This window comes from Lactuca virosa, chromosome 5, assembly GCF_052849685.1.
Source record: "Lactuca virosa cultivar CGN04683 chromosome 5, Lactuca_virosa_CGN04683_v6, whole genome shotgun sequence".
Lineage (NCBI taxonomy): Eukaryota > Viridiplantae > Streptophyta > Magnoliopsida > Asterales > Asteraceae > Lactuca > Lactuca virosa.
In genome coordinates, this window is record NC_136430.1 from 189,217,107 (window position 1) to 189,236,836 (window position 19,730).

At 32.7% G+C, this 19,730-nt stretch overlaps 2 protein-coding genes across 2 annotated transcripts; one reads left to right on the top strand and one right to left on the bottom strand.

Moving 5' to 3' along the window:
- Positions 1-1,362: 1,362 nt before the first annotated feature.
- On the bottom strand, positions 1,363-14,265 carry LOC145112160 (protein FAR1-RELATED SEQUENCE 5-like). The gene is made up of 8 exons (XM_079048369.1): positions 14,163-14,265; positions 5,040-5,074; positions 4,509-4,611; positions 3,341-4,145; positions 2,917-3,146; positions 2,296-2,703; positions 2,152-2,216; positions 1,363-1,989 (listed from the first exon to the last, which is right to left on the bottom strand). Exons 1-8 carry the CDS (start codon positions 14,263-14,265, stop codon positions 1,363-1,365), a joined length of 2,376 nt encoding a protein of 791 aa, XP_078904495.1.
- Positions 14,266-15,196: 931 nt separating this feature from the next.
- Positions 15,197-19,488, top strand: LOC145117105 (uncharacterized). The gene is made up of 7 exons (XM_079053413.1): positions 15,197-15,303; positions 15,421-15,550; positions 15,754-15,911; positions 16,005-16,077; positions 16,321-16,515; positions 16,864-16,957; positions 18,567-19,488. The coding sequence occupies exons 2-7, from the start codon at positions 15,425-15,427 to the stop codon at positions 19,301-19,303; spliced, it is 1,383 nt and encodes a 460-aa protein (XP_078909539.1). The 5' UTR covers positions 15,197-15,303; positions 15,421-15,424; the 3' UTR covers positions 19,304-19,488.
- The last annotated feature ends 242 nt before the right edge of the window (positions 19,489-19,730 follow it).

Consider the following 19,730-nt stretch of genomic DNA (forward strand, 5'->3'; position numbering starts at 1 on the left):
TGAGATACTTTAAAGAAATAAATCATCCAAGAGCAAATGCAATCTCAAAAGAAAGTATCACACCCCAACGACTTGAAATGTCATGGAGAACAGTTAAAAACAAAGTTGATTGTAGCGTCTTTGCAATGAGACATATGGAGACCTATATAGGACAACCACTCTTAAAGTTGAAACCAAGTCTTCATAAAGAAAGTGCAATTCAACAAACTACTTTAGAGAAGCTTAAAAAAGGTATGCACACCGAATGCTAACTTCTGAAATTAACATGTTGAAGGCTATGGTGTTGGATCTTGTTGAAAAATATCAAAAAGTTAAATTTAAAATGCGTACTGATCATGCATACAAGGCTATGCAAACAATTCAAAAAGGTTAAAAGAATATTGATGATTGCTTGTGATGCTATAGAACTGTTTGTATTGAAGATGAATGAATTTGAAGTACATGTAAGATGATTCTGCGAAACAAGTTTTAGATGGTTTGTTAAATGTTATTGATCATCGTTTAAATAGTTTGTGAAATGCTTATTAATAGGTTTTATTATCTTGTGTTGAATGATTATGTAATAGAAACAAGTTTGCTTATTTCAGTCAATTTTTTATACTTAAATATTTTCAAAGTTTATTTATGTTTATGAATAAATGAATAGGAATATGATATATTCATTTATGATTAAGTTAGGAGTAATATGTCAGTATAACAAAGTTCATATATGAATATAAAAAATTTCAGATACGAATATAACTTATTTATTAGTAGAAACAAGTTAGCTTATTTCTGTCATTTTTTTATATTCAAATATTTTCAAAGTTTATTTCTATTTATTCATAAATGAATACGAATATGATATATTCATTTATGATTAAGTTAGGAGTAATATGTTAGTATAACAAAGTTCAGATATGAACATAAAAGGTTCAGATATGAATATAACTTATTTATTAGTATAACAAAGTTCACATATTTGTATTCATTTATACTAGTTTTCAATTTTATTTAAGTTTATTCATAATTGAATACCAACATTGTATATTCATTCACCTTTAATATGTAAATAATAACATCTTCAATGATAAATGAATCCACATATTATGTATTCATTTATGAATAATTTACAAATAATATGTGTATTTCACATATAAATTTACCATATCAATATAACTTATTTAATATAACTTATTTAAAAAACAAATATGATATATTCATTTTAAAAGAACATATATTTTAAATCTCAATTTACCATATCAATATTAATGTGTATTATTCATACATGAATATTATTGTTTATGGTTATTATATGCATATATTCATAAATGAATAAAACCAAAAAACAAAACAAAAAAAAACAAAACAAAAACAAAAACCCTAAATGTCTTTTGTTGATTGAGCAGCTGCAATTCTTACCGGACATGTACGTAAATTGTGAGGAACTCGTTTTCCACATCCTGAACACATTCTATGTTCTTTTTTAGAATTTTCATATACTACTTCACCTGCACTTGGAATTCTTTTCTTGATTCCAGAACCTTTATTGCTTTGAACTTGAGGAACATGAATATTAATCTCTTTTGGAATAGGAATAGAAACACCCATAAGCTTGCATACGACTTCAGCATCCGTCTTGCTTTTCAATCCAGCAGATGTATAATCACTCTCACTCTCAAATTCCTTCAACAACATCTGTTGTTTCTCAGCAAACAAAGCAAATTTCTTTTTGTCATCTATTACAATATCCAAACATGATTCGAAATTATAATATGAATCGTTGACTAGCTTCACATTCTCACAATCCCCTGAATCAGATTGAAGAGAACTAAAACAATAATTTCTTGATATCACATCCTTTCTCCATCTTTTCATAATGTACCTTTCAGGAATTTCTTTCACACCACATCTCATCATTATTGTAAAAGCATGTCTGCATAAAACACTCATACGCTTGAAATGTTCACAACTACAACTTATTTCTTTCTCTTCAACTTTTATTTCAACCTGATACAAAAACATAATAAAAAATGAAAAAAAATTTTAACAAAAATTGCACATTTACATTCATATATGAATACTCATATATGAACAAACATATATAAGTATTCATATATGAATATATATATATAAACATTACATTTTTCATAAAAAAAACTATTAAATTACCTTAAATTCATTTTTAAATTCGCTTTTAGTGTTGTTGTGTTGCACAATATAAACTTCCCACCCATCTTCAATACCAACGTACAAGTATGTACAGGAAAAAACTTGTTTTATATATTTCCTTTTGCACCTCAAAAAATAATGTACTTGTATAAACCTTTGATGCTTGTAGTTCTATTTCTCGAGGTGTTTGCATTTTATATGATGCTTTCTTTGATGCCTTATCAAGCTCTTGTTGAGTATTCCTTTGCTTTTGAATGGCAGTGTCGTAATTCAAAAGTAAATTACCACTTTCTGAGTAGGTATTAAAGAATGAATTCATACTCTCTGACCTCGACGTAGTCTTCATCAACCCACACACTGCAATATCATTAAAATATCCAGATATCCATGAATCACGTTTTGTAAACATGTCTTTAAACCATCTCGTGTCTTCCAGATTGAATTCCTTCATAAGCAAACCCCATTTCACCTCAAATACATCAGGTTTCATATTAATGTCCCAAACAAGCTTCGAGAATCTTTTTCTAAAGTCTGTGTTCGTAAATAAATCATCTGATATTTGTATTAAAAGAAAAAAATAAAAACTTCTATATTTATTCGTAAATGAATAAATATGAATAAGTAAAATATCAATAAATATTCATAAATGAATAAACTAATATTTGAAAATTTTAGTATATTCATCTATGAATAATTAAATACTATGTAACATATTTTGAAATATATTAAAATAATACCTTGTTTTTCAACTTCTTCATTATATGCCACATACATAATCGGTGCTTTGAATTAGGAAAAAATTCTCAATAGCTTGTTTTATTGCAGCATCTTGATCGGTTAAAACAAGTGTTGGTTCTTTCCCATGAGTTTTAAGAAACGCTTTAAGCAACCAAGAGTAGGACTCAATGCTTTCATTGCTTAGCAAACCCGCTCCAACAGTAACTGATTTTTTATGATGGCCAATAGCAGTAAATGGAACAAAAATCATTCGATACCTAACACACACAAAAAAAATGTTCATTAAAGTCAATTTTTGATGTATTCATAAGTAAAAATAAAAATATTCATGTATGAATACAATTACGGTATATTATTAGAATAATTTCAACAATAAAAACTGAACATGGAACGTAAAAGTTAAAATATTCGTATATGAATAAGCAATAAAAAAGTAGATACAATAACTTACTTGTTTGTTCGGAAAGTCGCATCAAACGAGATAACATTACCAAATTCAGCATAATATGCCTTCTCCATTTCATCAGCCCAAAACATACAGTCCAAAACATTATCTTGACAATTAAACTCAAATGAGTAATTTGGATAGTGAGCTCGACGGTCATTCATTGTGTTTACTATCATTTGGGCATCTTTATAACCTATAACCCTGTTGATATCGCTCCTTAAATTTTTATAGTCAACTACTTTGGGCTTTACAAACTCATACCCACCTCTCAGACTTGCCCTCAACTTATGAGCCATAGTTGGGCCTATTTTTGATGTGGAAGCACGCATTATAAACGCTTTTTCTGAATATGACATTTGTCTCACTTTTTTTAAATGACTTCTCTTCTCAAGTGGATGGTTGTGAAGTTCATCAAACTGAAAAACTTTATAATCTGGAGTTCCATACCCAGATTCAAATATAATCCTTGCTTGACAACCAATAACTCTTGAATTTGAACTTCGTTTCCTCCTAACACCACTTGTACCCAATGTGTCACAAGACTTCTTTTTCTGTTTGCCACCACGATTACATATAACATGTTTCTTCTTTATACTCTTGTTATCAAACCTTGATTGCGTGCTCAGTCTCACATCAAAACCACCAATTTCATCATACTCTGAATACATTTTGATGGCCAACTTTAATGATTTGAAGATTAAACCTTTAAATGGAATAAGTTGAACAGGTACATCTGGCTTATAGACATGTTCTCCAATTATATCACCGCAATATTGCGCATCATCTGCTGAAGTCGAAGATTCACCACCTAAAAAATTATAAATTTAAATCAATATAATAATGAATGAATAAAACAGTCATATATGAATAAACCAATCATATATGAATACATGAAATTCATATGAATAAAACAAAAAACAATGTTTATTAATGGATTAATAAAACATTCATATATGAATACGTACAATTCATGAGGATTCAAAATATATAAAATAAACATAACTTATTCATATATAAATAAAACGAAAATAATAATAAATTGGAAATTACAATTATCACACGTTTATTCATATATGAATAAGACAACAATTTATTCATATTAACATATTCATATGTCAATAAATGATAATCAACAAAATTAAAAACCACAAAATAATTCAATAACTGATACCTTCAAAAAATGAGTTCTCAACATCTTCTTCTTCACTCTCACACATAGAAGAATACAAATCACCATCAATAATACCAGAATTCGACATAATAAACCAAATGATCTGTATAAATAGATAAAAAAAACAATCTTAATATCGAATATATCTCACAAAAAAAAAAGTCGTAAATATGAAAACCTGGTTAATTTCGAATATATCTCACCTCAACGTACAAAATATCTGAAAGAAACTTAAATCAACTCGATCAGATGATGTAATTAAGCAATCTCTCTCAATTCAGAGCGAAAAAACTACAACGATATATCCGATTGAAAATTAAATCAGCTCCGATTTGAAATAAATATCTCAAACTACATAACAAAAATCTGATGAAACAACTCCAATACATATTCGAAACTTGATAATCTTGATAATGAACTCCGATGAAACAACTCCAAAACGAAAATAATACACGTAATTCCAAACAAATTATATAAAGCAATAATCTTGATAATGAACTCCGATATATCCGATTCAAACGATATACATACCTGATCAAATCGGAAACTGAATACGAAGAAGAAAACTGAAACACAGATGCGAAACTTCACGATTAATGGAAAAAATACGTATAATTGTTAACGAGTTATATAAAGAAAAGAATCTTGATAATGAAATCCTCATATCCGATTCAAACGAGCTAAAGATATCATCAAATTGGAAACTGATAACAACAAACAGGTAAGTTCTATATAAAAAAGTTGCTATTTTACAAAGATACCCTTAATGAAAAATCACAAGCGCATTTTTTTAAGGTGAACATGTTTGTGACAACCCGAAACTTTTCCGTTATCCTTACTAAAATTCCGTTAATCAAATTTGGATTCTTATCTAATTCCGTCAAATTTGATAGTTTGGGAAGGAATTTACGTTTAAATAAATCTTTTCGAATTTATTTCCGTTCACGTTAGTATAATTTTTAGTCTAACGGAATATTCTAAACTCAGTTCGATCGACTTCCGTATTTGAAAATGAAGTTTTCTAAGTCGAAACATAGCATTCGGGCCAAACGACTCTTCAAAAGGAGTTTACGGCCGCAAACCCGGTTTACGACTGTAAACTCTGTTTACGGCCGTAAACACTGTTTACGAGCGTAAACCCTCCCCCACCTCCTGACCGTAAACTCACCCCTATATAAGGGATGAGTGGCCTCCATTTCTCACTTTACATACTCCAGAAGGCTTTCTCTCTCTACTCTCTCTCTACAAACTTCGATTTTTCTCAAAGATCCTCAAGAATGTAAGTGATTCTTCACCTTGATTATGTTTCTATCTCATTTCTAGTGGCAAATCCATGTTCTTAGCTCATAAATCTCATCATTTTTCTAGATTTTCTCTTTCACCAAGAACACCAAGAACACACACTAGTGTTTTTGGGACTCTAACTGCCCTTTCAAGCTTCTATTTCGTAAGTACTCTACCCTTAGCTTGTTGGATACAAGAATCACTTGTTAACACCTAGAAATCGTGACCAGAAGGGTGTTTACGGTCAAGGCAATCTCCCTTTACCGTAAACTCTATTTAAGTGGCACAAAGTTGCCACAACACCCTCCTAAACATAGAAACTAAGCTTAGAACACTTCCAGAAGACTAGAAAGGGCCTTGAAACACCGAAAATCGCACTTCTCGTCGAAGTGTTTACGGCCGTAAACACTTGGACCGTAAACACCTTTTACGACCGTAAACACCTGGACCGTAAACCCCTTTTACGACCGTAAACTCATGGACCGTAAGCCCATGAACCGTAAACTCCTTTTTCGACCGTAAACTCCCCATTTTCAATCACATGTGATTCTAACACTTAGTTTTAAGTGTTTCCTAGTCCCTAAGGTGGTTTCCTTCCATAACGAATAGTGTTATGCCCTCACCTAATGTATATATATTAACTTCTTCATGCTAAATAGGATCCGTTTGTGTCCAAGGCTTTTATTGACACTCAAAAATTCCCAACAACTTACACTCGGATCCCACGTCAATCTGTGAGTTCATACCCCTATACTTTTCCGAATTTTTCATGTTTTCAAGGGGGGGAATACAAGCAAAAAGTACAAGGAAACTTGTGCTCAAATATATTATTTTGTTTAAAATAATTATATGTTCAGTATGCTTTTAACACAGAAAACCGTTTTACCACTCGATTAAGAAATCAACTCGTAGAAACAGTTTTCAAATCTAAAGCAAGGAACTTGTGAATCTTATCATAATATGTATTGTCTCATAAAGGATTCTTGCAAATCATAAACAGTATTTTCGTACTATTAATTGTAAATTCGTTAGGCTAAGTTTGAGACATGTCCTTGGTAACACTCCCCCGGATTCGTGAGTGGAGGACTACGACTTATAACCAGAATCTCTTGGAGGGAGAGCGTGACTATTGAGTATAGATCTGTACGGGACTGACTATGCCGCACCCTCGCTGCTAGCTACAGCGGAATCGTGAGGTTCAGGGGTGACAAAGTCTTAAAAAGATACTAGCCCCCGTTCGTGCCTTATCCAGTCAAAGTATGGTTATGACACTCACAACTTAGGTAACGAGAATTTACTTTTCCAATATACTCCTCTGGGTGTAACCAGAGCTTCGAAAATACGGCTAATATACTCCTTTGGGTGTAACCAGAGCTTCGAAAAGAAAACTGTTGTCCGAGTATGGTAGATACTCGCGTATGGATAATCAACTATCAACCATTAAGAAAATATGGAATTTTCTGGGATAACTTAATCTTTCGTAAATAGTCTGTTTAATGTGTAACTAATGGATAATCAAAACTCTTTCATAAGAAAATATGGGATTTTTCTTGGGAAACAACTTTTCAAAGAATCAAGGAAACATTCCTTTCACCAGAATTAACTGCTTATGAACTCACCAGCTTTATGTTGATATTTTAAAACTGCTTGTATTCTCAGGGCATCAATAGGCAGGTACTTTTGCCAACTTTTGGAGAAGATGGAACATCCTGAAGTCACATCTTTTACTTTTGCTATATATACTGACATGTATAAACCATGTTTTTGAACAATGTAAATATTCTTATTATAATGTAATGGTTGTGTTTACTATGCTTACTATGATACAACTGTTGTGATACTACGCATGACGTCCTCCGCCCCGGAACGTTTCCGCCTTCGGTTTCGGGGTGTGACAATGTTAGATAAATGTTTGGCTGAGAATGATTCCCCTATTCTCAACCTTTTTTATTTTCTCAATTGAACTTATATATATATATATATATATATATATATATATATATATATATTCTAATAAAAGAATAGTTTTAATGTCCTTTTGACATGTATATATATATATATATATATATATATATATATATATATATATATATATATATATATATATATGGGAGCGTTCAATCGAGAACATTTCTTATCGCGAGAACATTTGAGAACAAATTTGAAAAACACAATTTTTTTAATTAAAATTATAAAATAATATTCATATAAATCAAAAAATAATTACAAACAATTAAAAAACTCACTAACTAACACCACTCACCACCCAACCAACACCGCCCACCACCACCACCCATCACTAACCAGCACCACCAACTACCACCCACCACCAACACCAACCACCACCATCACCACCCACCACCATCACCACCCAACCACAACCACCTGCCACCACCACCCACCTCTACCGCTTGCCACCACCACCCACAACCCCTACCTACCACCCATCACCACCACCACCACCAACCACCACCACCAACAACCACATCCTACCACCCATCACCACCACCCGCCACCACCACCTACCACTACCCACCACCACCAACCACTACCCACCACCCACCATCACCCACCCACCACAACCACCACCACCCACCTCCCGCCATCACCACCAACAACCACTACCTACCACCCGCCACCACCACCCGCCACTACCACCCATCACCACCACCCGCCACCACCACCCACCACCACGAACCACCACTACCCACAACCACCACCACCCACCTCCACCACTACCAACCTTCACCCGTCACCACAACCCATCACTACCCACCACCACCAGCACCCATCACTACCCACTACCCACCACCAACCCCCACCCACCACCCACCACCCATCACTACCCACCACCACCAACCACCACCCATTACAAACCACCACCACCAACCACCACCTACCACCCATCACTACCCACCACCACCAACCACTACTCGCCATCACCATCAGCACCCACCACCATCACCACCCAACCACCACCACCCGTCACTAGCCACCACCCACCACCACCCGCCACCCCCACCACAACCACCACCACTACCAACCACCACCTGCCACCACCACCTATCACTACCCACCACCACCAACCACCACCCATCACTATCCACCACCCGCTATCACCCGCCATCACCACCACCCACCCACCATAACCACCACCACCACCCGCCACCACCCACCCATCACCACACACCATCACCACCAATCACCACCACCCCGCCTTCACCACCCGCCGCCACCACCCCCACCCCCACCTACAAAGATTTGTTATTGTGTTTTTCATTCATTAGGTTTTCTCTTGTATATAATCACATGCGATTATATGTATCGAGTCACATGTGGTTATATGTATAAAATCATATATGATTTATATGTTATTAAATACATATAATCACATGTGATTAAATACACGTGAAAAACTAGTGAATCGAGAATGCAAAAATGAATATTGTCTACGTAAATTATATGTGATTAGATACATATAACTACATGTGATTATATATATTTAATAAAATATTATTTACGTGGGCCGTATTTATTTTCGTGTTTTCGATTTAATAATTGGCATCGTGTATTAAATCACATGTGATTATATGTATTTAATCACATATGATTTATATGGACAATATTTATTTTCATGTGTTGATTCAATAGTTGTTCTTGTGTATTTAATCACATGTGATTATATATATTTAATCACATATGATTCGAATGGAAAATATTTATTCTTTCGTCGATTAAATAATTGTTCTAATATATTTAATCACATGTGATTATATGTATTTAATCACATATGATTTATCTGGACAAGATTCATTATTTGTTTCTCAATTCAATAGCTGTACTCATGTACTTAAGCACATGTGATTATATGTATCAAATCACATATGATTTATATTGATAATATTCATGAGTTAATATTTTTTTCTTATGTATTTAAACATATGTGATTGTATGTATTAATCACATATGATTAATGTGGAAAAAGGAAAACTATTTAATCAAAAACGCGAAAATGAATCTTGTGTACAGAAATCATATGTGACTAAATGTACAAGAACAATTATTGAACAAGAATGTGAAAATGAATATTGTCCATAATTAGATACATATAATCTCATGTAATTAAGCACATAAGAACAACAACTGAATCGAGAACGCGAAAATAAATATTTTCCACATAAATTCTATGTTATTAGATACATATAATCACATGTGATTATATGCATTTCATCACATATGATATATGTGGGCAATATTTATCTTTGTGTTCTCGATTCAATAGTTGTTCTTGTGTATATAATCATATGTTATTATATGTATCTAATCACATATGATTTATATAGACATCATTATTTTTTGTCCATATAAATCATATGTGATTAGATACATATAATCACATATGATTATAGTTATTTAATCACATATGATTACAGTGGACAAAGAACAATTATTGAATCGAGAATGTGACAATGAATCTCATCCACATAAATCATATATGATTGGATACATATAATCACATGTGATTATATGTATTTAATCAGATATGATTTATGTAGACAATATTTATTTTTGTGGTTTCGACTGAATAATTGCTTTTGTGTAATTAATCACATGTGATTATATGTATATAATCATATATGATTTGCGGTGGACAAGATGCATTTTTTCCTTCTTGATTCAATAGTTGTGCTCATGTACTTAATCACATACGATTATACCTATAATCACATGTGATAAAATACATGTGAACAACTATTGAATCGACAAAGCAAAATGGAATTATGTCCACATAAATCATATGTGATTAGATTCATATAATCACATGTGATTAGATGTATTTAATCATATGTGATTAGATTCATATAATCACAAAGCAAAAATGAATTACCTCCACCACCCACACCCACCCATCACCCACCAAAACCACCACCCGTCACTATCACCCACCCACCACCACCCATCACCACACACCAGCACCACCAATCACCACCACCCCGCCTCCACCAACCACCGCCACCACCCCACCCCCACCTACAAAGATTTGTTATTGTGTTTTTGATTCATTACGTTTTCTCTTGTATATAATCACATGTGATTATATGTATCGAGTCACATGTGATTATATGTATCAAATCATATATGAGTTATATGCTATTAAATAAATATAATCACATGTGATTAAATACACGTGAAAAACTAGTGAATCGAGAATGCAAAAATGAATATTTTCCACGTAAATCATATGTGCTTAGATACATATAACTACACGTGATTATACGTATTTAATAAAATATTATTTACGTGGGCCGTATTTATTTTCGTGTTTTCGATTTAATAATTGGCATCGTGTATTAAATCACATGTGATTATATGTATTTAATCACATATGACTTACATGGACAATATTTGTTTTCACGTGTTGATTCAATAGTTGTTCTTGTGTATTTAATCACATATGATTATATTTATTTAATCACATATGATTCGTATGGAAAATATTTATTCTTGCGTCGATTCAATAATTGTTCTAATATATTTAATCATATGTGATTATATGTATTTAATCAGATATGATTTATGTGGACAAGATTCATTATTTATTTCTCAATTCAATAGTTGTACTCATGTACTTAATCACATGTGATTATATGTATCAAATCGCATATGATTTATATTGATAATATTCATGATTCAATATTTTTCTTATGTATTTAATCATATGTGATTTTATGTATTAATCACATATGATTAATGTGCAAAAAGAAAAACTATTTAATCAAAAATGCGAAAATGAATCTTGTGTACAGAAATCATATGTGATTAAATGTACAAGAACAACTATTGAACAAGAATGTGAAAAAGAATATTGTCCATATAAATCATATCTAATTAGATACATATAATCTCATGTAATTAAATACACAAGAACAACAAATGAATCGAGAACGCGAAAATGAATATTTTCCACATAAATTCTATGTGATTAGATACATATAATCACATGTGATTAGATACATATAATCACATGTGATAATTGTGGACAATATTTATCTTTGTGTTCTCGGTTCAATAGTTGTTCTTGTGTATATAATCATATGTGGTTATATGTATCTAAGCACGTGTGATTTATGACATCATTATTTTTTGTCCATACAAATCATATGTGATTAGATACATATAACTAAATGTGATTATATGTATTTAATCACATATGATTACAGTTGACAAAGAACAATTACTGAATCGAGAATGTGACAATGAATCGTATCCACATAAATCATTTATGATTGGATACATATAATCACATGTGATTATATGTATTTAATCAGATATGATTTATGTAGACAATATTTGATTATATGTATTTAATCACATATGATTACAGTTGACAAAGAACAATTGCTGAATCGAGAATGTGACACTGAATCATATCCACATAAATCATATATGATTGGATACATATAATCATATGTGATTATATGTATTTAATCAGATATGATTATGTAGACAATATTTGTTTTTGCGGTTTTGATGAATAATTTCTTTTGTGTATTTAATCACATGTGATTATATGTATATAACCACATATGATTTGAGGTGGACAAGATTCATTTTTGCCTTCTCGATTCAATAGTTGTGCTCATGTACTTAATCACATATGATTATACATATAATCACATGTGATAAAATACATGAAAACAACTATTGAATCGACAAAGCGAAAATGAATTGTGTCCACATAAATCATATGTGATTAGATTCATATAATCACATGTGATTAGATGTATTTAATCGCATATGATTAATTTGGATAAAGATTTATTTTCGTGTTCTTGGTTCAATATTTGTTATCGTGTATATAATCATATGTGATTGTATGTATCCAATCACATATGATTGATATAGACAGGATTCGTTTTTTCCAAATAAATCATATGTGATTAGAAAAATATAATCACATCTGATTAAATGTATTTAATCACATATGATTAAAGTGGAAAAAAAATAATTATTGAATCGAGAACGTGAAAATGAATCTTAGTCACATAAATCATATGTGATTATGTACACGTAATAGGAGACTTAGTGTAACTCACCTCATTGAACTTGAAAATCAGCTAGCGTGAGCAAGATAGATCTTTTCCTTTTCAAGAACCTACACAACAATTATAACATTATTTAGCTTGTGCTTTGTTGTATTACTCTTATAAAACTTATGTATATATTTTCTTATTTTCTCTTTGATTGTAGTCCACTGTTTGGGATATGTTTTCTTACCTTTCAATCCATTATTAAATTTCAATAAAATAATATTGGTAAAGTTCCCTCTTTTATCTTTTCAGAAATATAAAGATCTCGTTCTAATGACTTTTGGTTGATTTTATATTAAATTTACAAGTTCATAACTTTAAGCTTTCACATTCTGGACCACTCAACACTATAGGAATAAACTGTACCAATCTACTAAGAATTACATCAAACCCTTTATATGTAGGAAACTATACATCCATATCTAACTATAGGCTTTGGAATTTTGGCATTTGGAGTTCGGATTAATTTATTATGATTTTTTGAAGACAATGCATGAAATCTGTGACAGCATGGACCAAACTGAGAAGATTGCCAATTTTACCCCTCAAGAATATGGAATTTCGAAATGTGATTCAAAGTTTGAAGAAACTAGACACAATAATATTTCCAGAAAAATAAGTCTCATGATTTTTAGGTGTTCCTACTGACTTGAACGAATTTTAGAAGTTAGAGGACAGATTTGGGAAAATTGATCATAATAGCTTTTAAATCACTTTTGGTGTTCTATTAAGTACTTAATGGTTAAGCCTTAAGTTTATCACTTTTAACATGATTGTTGGTTACTCATTAGGATATTGAGATGTGAAATTCAATTTAACCTAAGGACCTTAATGTTTGGCTTAATGAGAGTTCAAAGTTAAGGATTTTCACATAAAATGCCACTTTTACACTTATTAGGTTCTTTCAGACAATATGACAAACACCTTGTGTGCATGAAATCCTATAGTGATCATTAACTCTCTAATAGACTCCAATACAGCCCCTAGAGCTTACTATTTTCATTTATCATTGACACGAACAATTAACATAAAGAAGAAACGATTCATGATTATAAATGGAACCATGTTAGATTTCACAATATCATGAATCTGACTCATAATTAATTCGATCAGATCCATTGTTTTCCTGATCAGAGTACAAATCAAACTAGAATGTGCTAATGAGAGAGAGAGAGAGAGTAGTGATAGTACCTTCGGAAGATTAGATTATTTATCATACCACCACTTGCTTTTCAGCTCCCAAAATCGAAATCACGCAGTCAGATCTCCCCAATTTTACCTCCAACGCGACAACATTTCATTCCGGTGAACATTTCTCCAGATTCTTGATCTGTATCGTGGAGACCGCGAACCAGATCTGGTGCCTTCAACTTCAAATCCATATCTAAAGAAAGTAGGTATGATAAGTGGTTCAAATGAGACGAGGAGGTGAAGCAGATTCCTAGAGAGCGGAGAAACGACGCTTTCAACAGTGGTCCGACAGTTAGATGGCCGATGGCGGAGATATGGCAGTTCCGGCGGCTGTCCAGTGCTCTTAATGGTGGTCCGGCGAAATTAAAAAGACGTACTAACGTATATTGGTGGGGTGGTGTTGGGGTAGGTAGTTTTTATTTGTTTATAGTAAGATTTAAAGTAATGGGTTAAAATTGTTTTCAAATGTTCTCACGGGAAAAATGTTCTCATTGGAACATATATATATATATATATATATATATATATATATATATATATATATATATATATATATATATATATATATATAAAAGCTAAAATTTATACGTGTGGACAAGGCCCACTGTTGAATCTATGTGGCTAGACCATGATGTCCATTATTAAGCTTTATGGAAATTCGGAAAAAGGATTTGTAACTTTGTATAATAGAGAGCTAAACACCAGTGTTAAAGAAAAAATGTCTTCTAACCCTGATCAAGTTTTGGTTTGTCGTTTATCAAGCTCTATCTACCGTTGTACTCTCATTATCTAATGGCAGATAGATCAAAACAAGTATTGCCAAAAAAAACCAACTACTATATTTGTCGTAAAGAAATATGAAAGCAGAGTATGTCTAATTTGGAGGCTACCTACCTATCATTCTATAATTTATCCTGCATGTCAATAAACGAATCTTCAGAAATAGTGTTTTTTGTCTTTGTTTAATAGAGTAAAAAGACTAAACCGAATCTTTGCTATTGGAGATCGATGGGGAAGCAACCTACTGTCATTATTGAAAATGCTTTAATCCCATTAGTTAGTTTATTTCTTTTTCAATTTCCACCTCATACTACAATAATACTCGAGATGAGTATTTAAATGTGCTTGACAATGACAATTGACATCGTTTCAGGGCTTCATCATAGATTAACATTAGCATAAGCTTATCTAAATATTGCGAGACCTTTTGCTAAAACTGTTCTCCAAAGGTATGAATATGATTTTGTTTCAACTTTCAATATAACCAGTCGCTATTGATTCTTCAATATCGTATTTGGTCATATCATATTCATATCGTTGTTTACTAGCTATAAATTATGTTTCAGCAACATGAATAACGAACCATCCTCCAATGCAAAATGGGTATATGACAGTCCAATCCATTCTGATGTAGAAGCCAAGCTGAGGCGTCTCTTGGTGGAATTAGGGAATGCTGAAAGAATACTTGGAATTCAGGTGCATACCTCTTCCCTCATATAATTGGCTTATTATATCACAATACTACGTCACCAAATCTGTTTAACCTAAAAAGGTGCAACAAGGTGCTTTCGTTCTCTCTCGTCTGTGCAAAAGATGTTAATGGCCTCGTTATCATCTTCAGTCTTTGGTTTACCTGTGAGTTGTAAAACAAAGTCTGATCTGATCTTTGTGTTTCTTAGGTTTGTGCCTACAAAGATGGGAAAGTGATAATTGATACTTCAGCTGGAGTCATGGGAAAAGAGGACCCTCGTCCAGTTCAGCCTGATACCTTATTTCCAGTTTTCTCTGTAACTAAAGGCGTCACCGCTGGAATGATACATTGGCTGGCTGATAAAGGGTACTTTTGTCAATTTTATAGTTTTAATACCCTTAAAAGAAGGAGCTATCATGACACTAAACAAACATTAACATATGCGTATTCTCATCATAGGAAACTGAAGTTTGACGAAAATGTTGCAAACATTTGGCCGGAATTTGGAACCAATGGAAAATTTGAGATAAAGGTTCTCCTCCTCCCAAATCTGTATATTCCCTTATTCTAAATGTTATCTTTATAATCTGATTCCACTAGAACAAACATTAGTGAAACCCTAAAACATAGTTTAGGAATAACCCGTTTTGCATAAATAATATGTGAAACAAGTTAGGCGAGATATCTTGTTTATGTATATTTGTTTTCTTTATAATGTTGCAATTCTATATCCATGCATATATAAGAGTGACGTCACCTTTCCTTTCTCTTGCAGGTTCATCATATACTTAATCATACATCTGGTCTACACGATGCTCTTTCTGTGATTGTTGAAGATGATCCTATATTATTCTGTGATTGGGATGAGTGTGTAAAACGCATTGCGACAGTTGTACCAGAGACTGAACCCGGTCATAAACAAATATATCATTATCTGTCGTATGGTTGGCTATGTGGTGCGATCATTGAGGTAACATTGCACACATCTTCCTTTTTTCAAGAGCTATTTTCAATGATAAGGAGACCATTTTCATCATTTGCATCAACAAGAGATTTATTTACTCAAAAGTTTGTGTCCCACCTTGTTCTATCTTTTTTAGGTGGTACAAAAAGTTAGAATTTTTATCTCATTGATCTCGCTTCACTTCTCAGTCCAATGCACATTAAATGTGGTGTAACCTATTTTATAACAAATTGGCTCTAGTCCTTGATGCCTCTTTGTGTTCTGCTTGCCTTGAGCATGAAATTAAAAGAATGATGACATATCTTCATTTTTGTTTAATTATTTTCATTGGCGTATACGTTCTTGTACGTGCAGCATGCATCCGGGAGGAAGTTTCAAGATATTCTTGAGGAAGCTTTTGTTCGCCCACTTAACTTGGAAGGCGAGTTTTACATAGGGATTCATCCTGGTGAGTTTTATGAAAAAATCAACGAACAAAAACTGACTTTGAAAATGAATAAACAACATAAAAAACTCATTTCCATTTCACTACTTAATACAACCAAACAAGAGAAATGATTCTTATAAACATTTCTCTAATGGTATCCCTAGTTCTACCAAACAGTGGAATTAATTCTCTTTCTTCAGGTTAATTCTTTTTCCTGCATTTCCATTCTTTGCTACAATTCTATTTTTCTGTACCAAACACCCCCTAAGACTATTTTTTGTTGCTATTAATCCGGTATACTTTTTTGACCGATATAATACGTCAGGGACTAAATCGTTAAAAACTAGTACTTTCTTTTTTAACTACTAAACGGTGGTGTTATATTTTTTGTATTTTGTCCTAATATAAAGGGAAAGTAGGCAACTAGGGTAGAGCTGGCAATGGGTCGACCTGGGTTGGGTTTGGGTTCAACCCATTTATTAATTGGGTTGAAAATTTCAACTCAACCCAACCTGCTTATTTAAATGGGTTGATATTCCCAACCCAATCCAACCTTTCAGATAAATAGGTTGTCACCGGGTTGACCCGTTTATGTGGTTCCCAACCCAACCTATTAAATAACTTGGTTAAATTTGGGTTGAACCATTTAAAATAAAAATAAATAAACAAATTAACTAAAGATTACACCACTTAAAGTAGTTATAGACCTAAATAAAATTTCAAAGTATGAAAAAACACAATTTCAATTCACATATACAAATTCAAATAACATTAAATTTATGTAATTTCTAAGTGATTTTTTAGAGTGGCTAGTGTTGTCGGTGCCAAGAAAAAAGTTACGAATTAGGATTCCATTTTTTTTAAAACATAAATAATAATACGAACATTGTAATTTATAAACTAATGCTGAGATTAATACATGATAATATTTAAATAATTATTAAATTAAATATAAATTAAAGTTAAATGGGTTGGTGGGTTGAAAACGGGTTGATACGTTGTACCCGATCCAATCTATTTAATTAAATGGGTTAGATGGGTTGACTCATTTAACTTAAATGGGTTGAAAATCTCAACCCAACCTGCTAATTTTGGGTTGGGTTCGGGTTGGGTTAGTGGGTTGGGTCGATTTTTGCCGGCTCTAAACTAGGGTAATTTTTTTTTTTTTGAAATGGCAAATATAACATACTCTTAAATTACACCTTAAATCCACCTATATCCACGACGAGACTTGAACCCTCAACCTCAATGAGGAAGGGCAACACCGGATACCACTAGGCAACTAGGGTAATGGGGTTTTAGAAAAATAAATAGAGAAATTAAATATCCTCCTATTTTTTGTTCCTATATATCATCTTATCCAATTAAATGGTGACATGTGTAACATTTAATGTTCATTTAATGAAATTTAATGATATTTTAGGATACTAATATGACATATGTCATTATTTAAATGGGTAGGAGGATTGGTAGAAATAAAAAGTAGGAGAATATTTAATTTCTCAAATAAAATAGTTTAATCGCTATAAAAATATTTAAGTGTTTTTAGAAATACAAATGTTTTTTTTAATTGTGGTGTCTGTCTGGTAGTTTGTAAGGAATTTTGGTTTTTTTTTTTTTTGGAATACAGGTGTGGAATCTCGTTTGGCAACTCTTACGTATGATACAACTGAATTTAGTATGTTCTCCGCATTAATAGCAACCACTGAGTTTAGGTCTCACGTGCCTTCGTCATTTGTGCCCAACATACTTGAAGCCCTTATTACCTCATCAAACACTCTCAATGTTCGTTGTGCCATACTACCTGCGTCTAATGGACACTTCTCTGCCCGTGCATTAGCCCGCTACTATGCCGCCCTTGTGGATGGTGGTGTTGTCCCTCCCAGCCAATCCTCCTCCCTCCCACCACTTGGAAGCCACCCTCATCGCCCCACCACTACTGACAGTCACACCACTAATCCTAATCCTGAATCTGATCTTAACATTGAAGTGCTTGAAAGCGATAACACAAATGATGAAATAGATAGTAAAATCTTTAGCACTCAAAAATCAAAACTTCATGATTTGTTCTTGGGAAACGGAGTTAATAAAGATTTAATATTACCGAATGGAAAATTCGGGTTAGGGTTTCATAGGATTAACACCATTGATGGTTCGATGATTGGGTTTGGTCATGCAGGCTTAGGTGGTTCGACGGGATATTGTGACATAAATAACCGATTTTCGATTGTAGTGACCCTAAATAAGTTGTCTTTCGGGCCTTTGGTCGCGAAAATAATCCAGTTTGTTTGCTCAGAACTTAATCTTCCTGTTCCAGAAGATTATGCAGGATCTTGGGAGTTCACCGAGAAACCGGTGTTCAATTAAAGGTGGCTTTATCAAAACATGCTCATACATGCTTGGACGCTATTTCAAGTAAAAGTTGTTAAACATTGAATTTTTGCAACTACCTCCAGTTAAGTGTAAGGAAGTATACCTTTGTTGTGTAAAACAATATTTAATATATTCACTCTTTTGCATATTAATGTTCTGATTGTTGTTGTCATGATTAATTCGAATGCAATGTGGAAAATTTATAAAGTTTTGTAGTCGGTAGTTGATGATGTCCCCGGTGAAACATTTTATGTATTTGTAACCGGATATTCATTTTAGTTCAGAGAGAATTCAACACTTTATATATGTTAATTATTCGTTTAAAAATTAACGGGTGAAATTGTTCAAAAAGGACAAATCTGCAAAAAAAGTCCTTGTGGTTTCTTATTTTACGTGATTAAGGTCCAAACCTTTGAAAAGT

Excerpts from the sequence above, each read along its gene's own strand:
- LOC145112160 (XM_079048369.1), bottom strand. The coding sequence starts at position 14,265 with ATGGATTTGAAGTTGAAGGCACCAGATCTGGTTCGCGGTCTCCACGAT. Across the intron at positions 5,075-14,162 it reads GAAATGTTGTCGCGTTGGAG|TTTTCTTCTTCGTATTCAGT; the intron begins GTAAAATTGGGG and ends TCTGTGTTTCAG. Across the intron at positions 2,704-2,916 it reads AAGCACCGATTATGTATGTG|ATGATTTATTTACGAACACA; the intron begins GCATATAATGAA and ends TACAAATATCAG.
- LOC145117105 (XM_079053413.1), top strand. The coding sequence starts at position 15,425 with ATGAATAACGAACCATCCTCCAATGCAAAATGGGTATATGACAGTCCA. Across the intron at positions 15,551-15,753 it reads AAAGAATACTTGGAATTCAG|GTTTGTGCCTACAAAGATGG; the intron begins GTGCATACCTCT and ends TGTGTTTCTTAG. Across the intron at positions 16,516-16,863 it reads TATGTGGTGCGATCATTGAG|CATGCATCCGGGAGGAAGTT; the intron begins GTAACATTGCAC and ends TTGTACGTGCAG.